General features: G+C 35.2%; 1 protein-coding gene across 3 annotated transcripts in view; it reads left to right on the forward strand.

The window, feature by feature from the left end:
* The first annotated feature begins 359 nt into the window (after positions 1 to 359).
* Positions 360 to 15,057, forward strand: part of sphkap (SPHK1 interactor, AKAP domain containing) — a 53,046-nt gene continuing 38,348 nt past the window's right edge. For all 3 annotated transcript variants that reach the window (XM_052581954.1, XM_052581955.1, XM_052581956.1), the window contains exons 1-3: positions 360 to 598; positions 6,201 to 6,303; positions 9,979 to 10,089. In XM_052581954.1, coding sequence (XP_052437914.1) covers positions 6,220 to 6,303; positions 9,979 to 10,089 — 195 coding nt within the window. In that variant the 5' untranslated portion in view covers positions 360 to 598; positions 6,201 to 6,219. The remainder of the gene's footprint in view (positions 599 to 6,200; positions 6,304 to 9,978; positions 10,090 to 15,057) is intronic.

Genomic DNA, 15,057 nt, shown 5'->3' on the forward strand with positions numbered 1-15,057 from the left:
GACAGCAGTTAAAAATACATTAATTAGCCTACTTAAACATATTTTATATATCTTGTTCAGACACACTGAACTGAAAAAAGTTCATTCATCCAATTTATGCTAAGTTATTTATTTTTCATTGACTCAAGTAAAAAAAATACAGATGTGAATCATGACCCAGTATAGTTTTTTTTTTTTTTTTTTTTTTTTTTTGGATGAATGAAACAATTTTTCAGTGCAATTTTTCTATATCTGCACATGATGTTCCATATTCCGTAGAACACACTACATTTCATGAGCTGTCGCTATGCGTTCTGTGCATCAAACGAAACCGCAGTGACGTAGAGTTCCCCCGCTGTTTTGATAATGTCTGACCGGTGCATAGCCTTATCTGGCATTCACTACAGTCAGTGCAGCTCTCGCTGGAAATTCCTCCGCTGCTCTGACAGACTGTGATGCGCTCGCGCTCGCGGCTCGCGCTCGGGACAGGGGCACCGGCACGCGCCACAGCGCTGGGCTTCTTGGCACGCAGGATAATATAGGAACATAAGGCTATTTAGTGATCGGTTTTTTTTCTTGGAGGAGTGGCAGAAACCCAGTGCCTTCTGAAAATTTTGGGGTAAGTGTGCGTATTTCAACCTTTCCATCATAAATCACTGTGCTCAATAATATTACCCGAATCTTAGATACGATTTCATTGTTTCTTATCAACACAGTTTAACGTTTTTCTGTATTAAAATCAAATTCACTTGTTCTTAAGCGACACGAAAAAGACTTAAATCAGTAAACAATATTTTTGTGTGCCCGCGCTCCATGGGGCATGTGCAAGACGTGAAAAAGTGCACAAGCAACACGATGTGGCGTGATTGTGTATTTGACTTTGTTTGATTTGCTTGTATTAGAATGTTTACTTACAGACTGTTTTTTTTTTTATTCATTGAGCGCCGTCTGTTTATTCAGCTACGAATTGTTTCCTCATAAACGCATATGGCAATGTAGCAGAAGTAATGCTCGTGTCTCTCAGCGACTGTGTGGAGAAAATAGCTCAAGATAAGGTATTTTTTGTAGATAACCCATTTATTCCAGGTGGCTCGTGACGCCGCGCAATGCACGCTCATTTATTGTGCATCTGTTCGCGCGCTGGCTTTGAGGACTCGCTTCTTTTTTATTATTATTATCTTTTTCCTTTTGTGGAATGATCCACCGGTTACTCAGATATTGATGAATGTTGATGAATTAGCAGGTAAGACAGATATCTGTGCTCGGCTGATTTTGAGCTGTGGGCAGCGAGGAAAGCAGCGCTTCTCCTTTCACCTCAGTCTCTGACCTCAGCGGTCAGCAGGGTCATTTTAAAACTAACCGTGACAGCGGGGTGAATTATTCAAAGCGAAGTGTCATTACAATCTTAAACTTCATTAACCAGGTCCAATTACAGTTGAAACGTTTCTCGTTTTGACGGAACAGGTGCCTGTAGTCACGGATCGCGAGGCATGTTCTGTCACAATTCTCGACGAATCTCGGAAACGTTCATTAACCGCTTAACTGTAATGTATTGTTTTGTGTACAAGTAGGCTACGTCCCATCTTTTACATTTGTTTAGATTTAAAATGACCGAACTGACGGACTTGAAACCCTTGCTATACCACATGTAAAGTGTTAATTCAGACCGACAGATATAACTAAACTATATGTTATGACATTATCTGACTGTAAACAGAATAAAAGAGTCGGCCCGCCCTTGTTTAGCCAATCAGAAAGGTTTTCTGCCTGTCAATCATTTTTGATGCAGGTTTGTTGACATTTCTTGGAAGCTCGTTTTTTATGGTTGCTGAAATTTGGGCAATTACATTCATTGTTCATTTAAGAGATGCTTATCAAAATCAAGGGGTTAGAGTCTATAACAGAAATGAAGGAGTGACATTACTTCAACTGATAGCCTATATTAATTAATTTATTATTGTTTTAATTATGTTTTCCTAGTGTGGAAAAAAGCCTAATTTTTAAGCAATTTTACAGTAAAATTAAACCACATAAACTCCAGAAGTATATGTTCGTATCTTTTGCATAAAGTTACACTTTCCTCAGCTTTGTCATGTTTCCATCGCCAAAGGTCACTGTTTGCCATGCCACTGAAGTCACCAGCTCTCATTGAAAATTGAGATCATTGGTGGTATTAACAGGATTAAAACAGCATTTGCATTCACTTCTCAAAGCTGTGATTGGCAGCCTGAGAAAACTGAATTCGCTTTTGACAGGTCATCATGAGCAAAACGCACATGGGAGTGTGTATTTCAGACATGTACTCTATGTTCATCCATGTTTCACTTCATACACCATTACTGTCCTCCGGCTATAAAACGTTTCCAGCTTTTTTGTTGATAAATAATAATGACCCTTCACGTAGCCATCGACACGATTTCCATGAAGACTGAAGCTTTAGTGTAGCTCAGGCCCACGACACATGCAGACCCATCAGGCAGCTGCGCTCATGTCCTCAAGGGATAATTTGAGTTTTTTTTAACATCTGTTTTCATTCAGCTGCAAAGCAATCACAAGAGTGGTGCATTTGATGGCTGTCAAATGGCATTTATGAGTTTGTGTCATAACCCATTGCATTAGATGAAGAAAGACTTTCAATCTGACACTAGCTGCACAAATAAGTCTCTGCTCTTGAAAATGCTACAAATAGTAATGGTTTTAAAGTAAAGCTAAAATTGTGAAATCTTTCCTCCATATTTAGCTCACTGAGTATATCATATTACAAATATGTATGTGCACCAAACAAATGTGTGCAGAGATCCTTTTGTTTAACTCAAGACATCAATATCAAGGCAAATTGCACACACAATGTGTGTGTTTAAAACCATTTTTGCATTTAAAAACATGCAACAAAAAATGTGTGAGGTCTCAAAAAAAGCTTGCAATGTGAGTGCAATGGTTAAAGGCATCCATCTAGCACATGGTGACATTGGCAAAGCAGTGCAAAAGCAAAGAAAAAATGCAATTCTGTATAAATGGCACCTAAAGGAGAAAATGCATACTCACCGAACTCAATCTGACCTTTTATACACTGCTTGACTAGAGAAATTCACTTCCGCCTCTCTGAATATTCCTGGGATTCATCAATATAACTCATGAGATGCTTCATTTGTTTTAGACATAATCCTGCTGCAAGCGGTTTCATAATGAGGCTAAAAAATGGCAAAAAATATACTGTAGATGATTCCTGCTACAGATTGTGTAATAAATAAACATAATAAACTCTTGAAAATAAAATAAACTCTGAACACACAAGTGTATTTCAAAACAGAGATTGCATAAGTCACTGTGGTGTAAATTCTTTTGAATCCTGTTACAGTAATTCTTTTTCATTAGTTCAGAATTGATTTGTTTCTTCACATTTTGTTGCTCCGCCCACCCGCTCTTCTGATTGGCTGTGATTTGTGATTGATTTTGTTGCATCTTGTAGCGTCGTCTGGTGTTGATATTTAAGTAGGATCCAGTGTTTGAGTAGCCAGAAACAAACAATTATTGATCATATTGATGAGCTGACTAAGCTAAGCTCAAATTAACTTAAAATAACTTAGAAAGAACTGTGTTTTGTCATTAACTCTCGATCTGCCAAAGTGTTGAAGGAAGGGATTTAAATGTACGTTTTCAACACAATTGCTCGTAGTTGCAACTATTTTGAGTGTTTAATGTTAAAAGATCCCTCAAGGCTCACAGGTAATCGGGCCAAAAGATATTCATAAACATTTTAGGCGAATATACAGTAGGCTGACATCCCAAGACAGCTCTTCAGAATGAAGCAGTTAAGCCTTCTGATGCCCAAGTGTTTGCTTTCCTGGATGGCTGTCTAACCTTCATGACCTCGAGGAAAGCCCAGCAGAACCTGTCCTTTCTCAGGGGTGGCTTGAGTACACAATCGGATTAGTGAGAGAAGAGACATGGAATAAAAACACATTCACACAAGTCAGAAGTCACAGTAGTGGACTAGCAACTGTTTTCGATGTAATTTTCTTGTTCTGACATTTTTGGCTTGCTCACAGCATGCTGTGTTTCAACTGTTAGACAGTTTGCACGGTATGTAGCTCTCTTTGAAATGTAACAACCGTGCACGTTCAGACAGACGTCATGTGACATGCGTCACATCTCCAGCTGTTTTTCAGCATTCTGCCACAAGTTTTGTGTTTTAAATCAGTTTAAAGTAGTCCAGACATTGAAAAACATGTCTCGTCTTTCCTCTCTTCCATTCTGTTACACTCAAAAGATTTCTGAAAATCTGAAAATCTGGTATCATTCACTGACTTAATGATTTTGTAAGTATAGGTAGTTTTGACCATCGCTAATGTGTTTCACAGTCCATTAAAGAAGGAACTAGATGTACTTTTGAAATCTTTTATTGTAGATAATAAAGAATAACTCAAGTTTTGAGTTCACTCTGGCCTCAGTTCATAATTTACTGTCATGACATTTTATTTTGTCAGCGAAACACAAGACGAAATATAAGGAGGAAAGTTTTCAAGAAGGTGTATGATGATTTATACTGCAAGCTCCTAAATGACAGAAAACACTAAAAGTATCTACTTATTCTTGTGTAGATGTTTTTATGTAGTAAAACTGCGTTCCAAGTCTTATATTTTGTAGTTGTTGTTTTTTTATTTGCTTTGACTGATCACATTTAATGGTGATTTAATTTAATAAACAGATCGTTTAATGGTCCTTTGTAATGCTTATTGCTCTTTGTGAGGTCGACAGTATTAATCACTGTGCATTTAAATGGAAAAGAGCAGGCCAAAATCTCACAATTGAGAACAAAATATTAAACGGCATGAGTTAGGAACAGCATGAGAGTAAGTAAATGATGACAGAATCTATATTTCACATTAAACTCTCCCTTTCACGTGCAATTCAGTTGTGATCCCACAATTAACCCTGACCAGGGACCAACCGCTGCTGCCATAAAAATGGAGAGCACGTACATTCTGCGAGTTCATTTATAATATAAACAAAAGAGGGGAATTTGTCTGCGTTCAGGGAGAATATGGAGCTCAGATAGAAATGCTCTGGAGCAGAAGAACACCATTGCACACTGAATGATCTGCACAATGTTATTCTTCTGTCACCTCAGAGGATTGGCTGTGCTGTTTCATCCTTACTTAATGTATCCCCAGTAGTCAATTAATCTTGACAAATTTAATTAAACAGTCCACGTTATTTTCCTTCCTTTCACTGTCTTTATCTACAAATGTCATTTGCTTTATTTTATTCATACATCCAGACTTGTTGCTAACCTGTTCTAGCCCTTCTTCAGACGTAATGTTTTTCAGACATCAGTTATAGAGTGCAACAGTCCGGTTTTAGAAGGAAAAGCATTCTTTTGTCTGTAGGGAATTAGATTTTTAACGACAGACCCACTCTGAGTTCTGAGGTTGGTAATCAATAGTAAATGCTTTTGTTGAAGCCATCCATTTACACTGTTTCAACTTTTAAAATAACTGAATAAAGGGGTAGTTCACCCAGAAATGACAAATCTGTCATCCTTTCTCACATTTTGCCCACACGTCATTCCAAACCTGTATTGGGGTTCTTTCTTCTCCTGAACACAAAGGAAGACATTTTGATGAATGCTGGTAACCAAACAATTGACAGTGGCCACTGACTTCCACAGTATGGAAGAAAAGAAAAATTGCATGGAAGTCAATGGCTACCATTAACTGTTTGATGACCAACAATCATCAAAATATTTTTTTGTGTGTGTGTTTAGCAGACAAATCAGGTTTGGAACGACGTGAGGGTGAGTGAATTAGGATAATTTTCCTTTTGTGGTGAATTATTGCTTTAAATGCTGAATTTGTGGTTGAAAAACTGCATTACCCATGATTCTGCACCAATCAAAGTGCCATTGCAAGCTAAACATACTTAAATTTGTGTATATTATGCATATTTTTCAATACACTTAACATATATTGTTCCTGTCTATATGAAAATCAATTTCAAAAGAATTCTTCATCATTCGATTGTATTTTGCTTCATGGGATTGTAGTTCTTTCTCTCATAGCTGGTTGGTTTGGTGTATGGCTCATAATGCTTTAATGAAGACAATTTTGAAATCCTAAAAAATGCTTCTGGAATCAATCCAGCTGAAAAAGTGGAGAGCGACTAATGCTCTCTGTTGAATTGATGGTGGATTCAATTGTTGTCTCTCTCTTTTTCCACAGTAATTTCCAATCGTCTGCCATGTTTGAGGGGTCTGAGTACGTGGACACACAGGAAGTCAAATCTGAGAGCCCCCTTGGGTCCTCTGTCTCCGCCTGCAGGAAGGTGTGTGTGTGTGTGTGTGTGTGTGTTGCAAGTACCCAAATCATGCAAGTACATGAGCGCAAACACTTCCAGCTACACCAAAGTTATCTAGTTAGTGTGCAGTAGGTTTCGGTAGGTTTCACCATATGAGCTCTTGTGTTTGAGCACAGTGTGATTAACATGAAGCCTTACTGATTGGCTGACTCTCGCACCTGTCCAGAGAACAGAGACTGTGGCTTTCTGCCATCAGCACTTTTTACTCTGTAGGCAGCTGCACTACAAGCCAGGTTACATTAGCTGATGCTCTGCCAGCGTGAGCGAGAGGAAGGACAGAGAGAAAGCCGCAGTGTGACAGAACAAGCAGCATGATTAATCCAGTATCTCCCTTGTCTTCCAGCTCTTTTAATGTTTGTCTCCTTCAGCCAAGCGCTTTATTATTATTAGTGGATTGGTCTTAAAGAAAAGCAGGCCCTGTGGGAGCAGATGCTGGATCAGGGGAAGAGGAAGTTACAATAGTGTGACACTGGGCTAATCAGTTTTGTAGCTCTCATTGGAGCTGTTGTGAGATTAAAGTGGATGGGTCATCATTTATGGGAATAGCACAGGGTTCCACATCACTGTTGCAGACCTGAATTTTGTTTATTAATTTTAATTTAATTTTTTTTTATCATTGTGCCTTAACTATCTAGATCAACACTATTTTTACTGACACCGATAGAGCTTATTTTTATTTTTAAGTGTCAAGTAGTTATGTAGAATTTATTTGAATTCATTTGTTTTATTTCTGCTTTTGGAGATAAATCAATCAATCGACAGACAGGCAAATGATTAGATAGATTTAAAAACTAAATGCAACAATAACATGCATTATTGATTAATATTAGAAAATATTAAATAATAATATTTATAGATTTTCCTTTATAATAATTGTAATAATATATCAAATATATCATAAATTATTATTATAAAATTATTTATTATTGTTGTTATTACATATATTGTTAAATAAATACAACAATTATTAAAATAAATGGATAAATTATAAAAGGATAAATGAATATATGGATGGATAGATGGATTTAAAAACTATGCATAATATTTAAAAATAGTAATTATTTTAATAATAACAACAATAATATAATGTTATTATCATTATTATGTAACCATAATATTTTAATAATTAAGTTTATTCACATTTCATAATATAATAACAACTGCAATATTAATAATAAATAATTACACTATTTTCTATAATTCCTTTATAATATTTAATCATTATGCATTAAATATTGCTGGAATGAGATAATGTTGTTTTGTCACAGTTTTTCATCACTTTAAAGTGCTCTTGTTGCTTCAATCAATGTTGAATCTTACTGGCAAACCCAATATGGAAAAAGAAATTATATTTATTTCCACACGTCTCTATACTGAAATAAATCAGGCTGTGTAATGATGAGGAAGGATAACTGTGAGAGGTCATTTCATTTGGCAAGCAGATGCAGTTAACTTCATTATTAAATGAAACGACCAAATACCATAAATACATATTCATCTTGCTCGTGTGCTAATGATTACCCATCTGCCAAAGGTTACCAATTCATATAATATCATATTAGCTCTTTCAGTAGTTTAACCACAGTGAACCGTGACGCAACTGTCCCAGCATCCCTGTCATACGGTGGACTGTGCCAGGAAACAGACGGCACAGATGGCACACACAGCAAGGGCAGAGAAAATACACACGTGCTCACACATAAAAACACACACAGACACCCACAAACTAATTAAATGAACAAGTGCACGCACACACACAAACACACGATGTGTTTACTGCTTAAATACACACTGAGATAATCAATGCTTACATAGCCTCACTGATAATGAATCAAACTGAAGGTTACGCAATAACAGAGAGAGTCAGTGTTTGTTTCAGGGATGTCTCGCGTACCAGTAGTGCTAGTGGAGCTAATTCAATTAGACAAACATCTTCAGTTTGCATCTGTCTGCATCATGACCTAGGCTTATAAGCTCATGTTATGAAACATTACATGTACAGCACGGTTCACTGACAGGCCACACACTCTACTTTTCATTAATAATCTATAATAGGTCATTACTGACATGGTTACTTGGCTGTGAAGTTGGTATGTTACAGACCAGTGACAGCGTGATTGCCAGAAGTATGAAATATTCATATGTAAATGATGATAATAAATTACCAATCAACTCAGACATGGCAAGGTCAAAGCTCGCTTGTCCTGATAAGTTAGTACGCTGAATATTTGATTGAGGAAATCTATTAAATTTGAGATCATATACTGTAGCAGTTAAATTAAATCTAGTTTCGTTTTGGGGTCATTTGGACAGTGTGGCCTCATAGTAATCCTATAATATTATCATTTATCTTGGGCGATCTGATCCGTAATAAGTGCTAAATATAGTTGTAAATGAATTTCAGAAAGTGAAAGCACATTCAGAGGTGATGCACGTGACCACTTCATATTTGCAGTGTAAACGCTAATGTGTCCTGAAGACTCCCAGAGTCCCAACGGCGGCACATTAGCATTGTGCCAAAGGGTTTAAATGGAGGACAGGGAGTGCTGTTTGAAATGAAACGTTTTATGTTTAAAAATGTATTGAAATGCACAGATATTGAAATACGCAGATACATAAAAGAACATTGCTTTCAGGAAGCCTGAAAAGTGTAGAGGATTAAGAAAAATTTAAGAAAGTTCAAATGTGCATGTTTTATATTGTCTGTATTTTATTTTATTAATAAATTGCATAAATTTATTTATTTATTAATTGCATAAATAAACGTGAAATTATGTTATTTTTTAAGTACAGTATTTCTTTAAAATATGTGTTAATTTATTAACCTGTGTTGGTAAAAACATTTCTGATTTTGCTTGCTTTTGTAATAAATGTGTTATTAATGGCAAGTATGTCATGTGGATGTGATCTGCTTTTAAGTGTAATTATCTTCTCTTTTTTGTTTTTGGAAGAAGAATTAACATTACTTTGAGAAATTATATTTACACTGTTATATATTAATCAGTATTGTATCAATTAAAATAAACGTCTGGTATCACCAGTCCCTTAACCCAACTGACAAATGGATATACATATTTAAAAACTAAAAATCTAACATGTATTATTACTAACATTTTAAACATGAATTAATAGTATTAAATACGCTGTCTACACATGTGAAAATTCTAAAAGTTATTTAATAAACACATTAAATAAACAGTTTTATATAAAAAATAATTTGATGAATAAATTAAAAATAAAACATTAACAAAATATTTTTTATATATATTTTTAATTGATTCCAGATATTTAAGACTTCATTTTACATTTAAATGGCACTTATACTATAGTTAATAGTTTTAAAATGTACAGTTAGATATGAATTTTCAACCCAATTTAATTACAAAAAATGTGTGAATGTATTTAAAAAAAAACATTATTTACACTGGCATGCAATCTGACACCTTTCTTGATAAAATCGCACATGGGAACTTCACACATTTAATGCGCAATATTAAAATATTGCCTACAGTGCCTAGCAGGTGTCTTGGCTGACCACATATGAGCGGTTCACCCGATACGGACGTAAACAGGGTCTGTGAGTTCAAACATGTGTTTTTTTTATGCTTTGCCTCAGTCTAAAGAAGTGTGTGTTTGTGTCAGGTTTTGTGCAGTAACAGTGTTCTGGATTCGTCGGAGTACTGGCTGAAGAACGATAAGGCGCTCTGCAGGACGGGGTTCCTGGAGGACCAGCAGGACGGCGGCTGCCCTACAGTGAGTCTCTCTCAGAAGTGCTCTGTCCATACGTTTGATTAACGGTGTGTGTGTGGAAGTGCAGTGGCATTTATATTGTGCTCAGCCTCCCGCTGATAAATGTGCTCTTGATTGGGGTGATTGTGTGGTGTGATGTTAGCTGCGGCTGAATAATATATACAGTAATTCTCTGAACTGAGAGAATACATTTAGCTGCACTAACTGTGGGATGGGATAATTAGAGCCTAATGACAGATTTTATACCTCACTTTACTTTAATGACAAGTTTCTTGTCTGATGTAAATGACGGCTCTGCACCCATCTCACTGTGCATAACATCATGCCATGATCTCGCTAGCATTACTGCTTCTTGGGGATAAAACGCTACATGTCTGATTATTTGCCTAATGCTAATTTTATGGAAAATTAGTGCTAGGATTTTTCAGTGTTGCAATTCTTTCCTTAATTTTTTTTAATGTCTGGAGCATTTTACTAGAATTCAACTTATTGGAATTATGAATTTAGTTTGGGAAATTCAGCAGACTTCAGATACTCAGTTCTGATTGACTAGAATGTGTGATATTTCAGCATGCATTTATTTTGGCCTCCTCACTGACAGCCGTAAAAAAAAAAACAAAAAAAAACAATGTCAACCTATTGCAGACATCTTCTTTAATCAACTAGTTATGGAGGCTTCTTCATGGAGCATTGAAACCTTTGTGAATAATTTGTTTCTTATTAAATGTCTATGGTTTGGCGCTCTGTGAACCCATGAACCAGTGTCTATATGTTTTTACCTCATCTCAGACCAGTTTTCTACATTTTCAGACTTTTTTCTCGCAATTCTGACTTTTTTTCTAGCTTATATTTAACAGTTTTAACTTTTCTTTTTTATATTCTTGTGAGTTTCTGTCTCAAAATTATGTTTGTATCTCCCAGTTCTGCATTTTATCTTGAAGTTTATCTCGCAATTCTGACTTTATTTCTGCATGTATTTATACTTTTCTCCTCAAAATGATGTTTATATCATTTAGTTCTGCGTTTATATCTCGATATTCCTATTCATCTCGCAATTCTGTATATTTTTTTTCTCAGAAATTCCCAGAATTTTGTTTTTATTTAAAACATTTTTTTTATTATTATTACAATCTTGCAATCCATCTTGCATAAAGGTTTTTAAATAATAGTTACAATATGATTATTTAAAGCTGAAATTTATGCTAGGAACAAAAACATTTGTAAGAAGAACTTTTTTACAAGTTGGATTTGCAGTGAAACAAGCAAAAATCTACTTAGCATTGTAACATTGTAATAAAAACCAGTACTATTTTAATTGTTCAAAGTGGGGCTGATGACTGCTGGTTCTGTAGCCAGGAAACTTCAACCCTTAATTTGTGATGGCAGAAAAGCGCATGACATGTTCTGTCAGATTGTGTCTCTTCCGCCGGCCGGCTCAGGTGCAGTCAGAATAGGTTTCATCGGGGCTGTGCTTTTACTGCACTCATGTCACTCATGATGTTCCTTTAACACAAAAGCTTCACACCGGGAATCAAACCCACACACACCAGCTGGCGCTGAGATACTAATGCCAGCGCTGAGTCCAAACGCTACACTCAAGTAGAGACAGAGAACGTGAGAAAGACACACTCTAAAGAAATCCAGCAGACACATTACCACAACTGAAAAAATGCATGATTGAAATTAAATCTTTTAAGTTGAACACATTATTTTGATGAGTTCTGTTGATATAATTTGTGATCAACTTAAACGTTAAAATTAACTGTAGTAATTTTATGTGGTTTTGGTAGTGCTGTCAATCGATAAATAAAAAAAATGCAGTAATTAATCTAACTTTTTTTTATATATATATATATATAGTTGTGATTAATCATGAATAAATTAAAGTTTTTAAAGCTTAAGTCCTTAACTTTTGGCACCCCAACAACAGTATAAACAGAACTGTATGCGTCTTGCAGAAGAACATTGTATAATAGTCCGATAAAATAGTCTGAAAATAAAAATGCATAACAGTTGTTCCATAGGGACTGAGGATAAGTCAAATGCAGAGTTTGATAAAAATGGATTCATGATGTACTTGCTTATTATATACAGCTTGTACATTTTTAACAAAAAATAAAGTTATGGACCGCAGCTTGAAATAATTTCACATTCAATGTTCAAATTAATGTAGAAACAAAATAAAGAAAGTATATATTTTTAGATTTGTTTAATGACTATACTAACATTACTGTATAATTGAAAGCTATACATTTTAACATTCATTAGACTTAAAAAAAACAAAACTCTAATTTAAGTGCCCTTAAAACTATCTTCACATAAACCCATTATAATGAATGCCATATTTACCTCTGCTTTCAGCAAATAGGAAATATACAGAAATTTAATAAAGTTATCAAACACTGAATTCTGAATTAAATATAGATGAATCTTTAAATAACAAAAGTTATTGATATCCTATTTTTCTGTTGTTCTTTGATGAACAGACATCACAGCAGCTGGGATATTAGGTTATTTGGCTGCTGTCACTTTAAGAGATGCAGCTGATGAATGTGATGCAGATCTGACATGCATGCTCATAGAGGGAACATTCATTTGCACTTTAATATGAAATGATACAGGTTTTACGGTGTGTCGAAGGAAGATGAAGATAGAAGGTTCAGTTCCAATTTAACAATAAGCACAGGCTGAATGGCAAAATAACACAAAACATATTATAAAACAGACAAAGGCTAAGGGAGAACTGAGGGTTTAAGTAGAGGAGCAAACAAAGGAACTGACAAGTTTTTAATCAGACACAGGTGAACAGAATGATAATCAGGAAACTAAGGAAGACTAAGTCTCAGGGAAACAGACAAACTGAAAACACAATGAAAACTAGGACAAAAATCAAACATAATCCTGACTACAGGCTAGAGCGCGCGCTGCCGTATTTGTGCATGTAATTGAAGAGCATGTGCTATGAGCCCAGTATAGTGACTGACAGGAAAATTAATTTTAACTGACATATAAACTGACAACATCTCATCTGACCTCAGCATTAGTAATAATAAGAAATGCTTTTTGAGCAGCAAATCAGCATATTAGAATGAATTATAATATATTATAATATATTACAACTATATTGTAAAAATATTTCACATAACTGTTTTTATTGTATTTTTGATCAAATAAATGAGATTTCTTAAAAAAAAAAAAAAGCTTAAGAAAACCAAAACATTTAAATAATAGTTGAATTAGCTGACAGACAACTGATTTTTTTACGCAGGGTAACAGGTAACAATTTAAAGGCATCATTTGATGTTGCTAAAAAGAACATTATTTTGTGAATTTGATGTACAGTAATGCAATGTGTTTATGCGTTTTACGGTAAAAAAAACAACAACAAAAAAACATTATTTTCCACATAATGTACATCATTGTTCTCTTCTATGCCTCCCTTCTAAAATGCATCGATATTTACAAAGTTCATCGGTCTGAAAAGTGAGGTTTTCTCTGATTGGCCAGCTATCCAGTCCGTTGTGATTGGCCGAATACCTCAAGCATGTGATGGAAATGTTATGCCCCTCACCATACTGTGACGCCTGTCCCGGGGCGACGAGACAAAACCAATAAAACCCATTACAAATGAGGCATTTGTTGCATCCAGTGGGGACATAATTAGTGATTATAATGACATATACTGTTTTTTTATGCGTTGTGTTGCATATCATAGAGAAATGACAAACAACAAGCATTCCTCTACACTGCTCAAAACTCTCATTTGAATCGTCAGTGACAAATTCTTGAAATATGAAAGCTTACTTACAGACTGTGAGTCAGAAGCACCAGACTGAACCACTTTATAGAAACAGCCACCAGCATTTTAGGCTACTCTCACAGCAAACAGTCCTCATCCTCCGTTAAATGCGTTGCACACATATTTGGGTTGAACTGTTCTGGAACAGTGTTGTAAATACAACCTATCCACTGATTTCTAATCGTGTCCTCTTTTAGAAGACCAAAAAAAGTATTTTCACTTTCAAAACGAAACTACGGAAGTTCTAAGCGGCCATGCATTATAATTTTTTTTCTTCTTGTTTTCTCGTTATAACGACTTAATTTTCTCGTTATCTCCACATAACGAAGTTCGTTTTCTCGTTATAATGACTTAATTTTTTCGTTTTCTCGACATAACGAAGATCGTTTTCTCGTTATAACGACTTAGACTGATGAGAAATGTGATGTATATGTAAAATCCATAGGCTAATTGAATTCAGTTTTGTTCTGTAATGTTGTAATGGTTTTTTTCTACACACACACACACACACACACACACACTACACGTACACATGAACGCTCTTTTCAAACAGAAGCTTGTAACACACCTGATATCTGCCACATCATATAATGACTACTACAAATTACAAATTACATATAATTTTATTTCAAATAAAGGGAAAATTAAAAGTGAGTTTAATCCAAGCAGCTCTAATGGCTCGGTGTTGCCATTTAAACATGTTAATTACAAAAAATAAAACGTTCGTTGTACTTTCTCTGGAAAAATCAACAGTGATTGATCGGCCTTTATTTATGTACAGTATTGTAGACGTTATTACCTAGGCGAAGCAAAATTTGCTGAAATATAGGCTACAGTAAGAGCGCCTGCATGGTCCATCAGATGCCTGTCAAAGTTGAGTTTGTTACCATAGCAACAGTAAAACTGTCATGTCATTATAACGAGAAAACAAACTTTCGTTATGTCGAGATAACGAGAAAAATAAGTCGTTATAACGAGAAAACGACTTTCGTTATGTCGAGATAACGAGAAAATTAAGTCGTTATAACGAGAAAACAAAAAGGAAAAAAATTATAATGCATGGCCGCTTAGAACTTCCGTACGAAACACACAGCGTCTCCACAACGTCTCTGATTGTTTTCTTTTTGGTAAAAAAAAAAAAAAAAAAAAAACTTTAAAGACATTAGATTTTG

This window comes from Carassius gibelio, chromosome B18 (assembly GCF_023724105.1).
Source record: "Carassius gibelio isolate Cgi1373 ecotype wild population from Czech Republic chromosome B18, carGib1.2-hapl.c, whole genome shotgun sequence".
Classification (NCBI taxonomy): Eukaryota; Metazoa; Chordata; class Actinopteri; order Cypriniformes; family Cyprinidae; genus Carassius; species Carassius gibelio.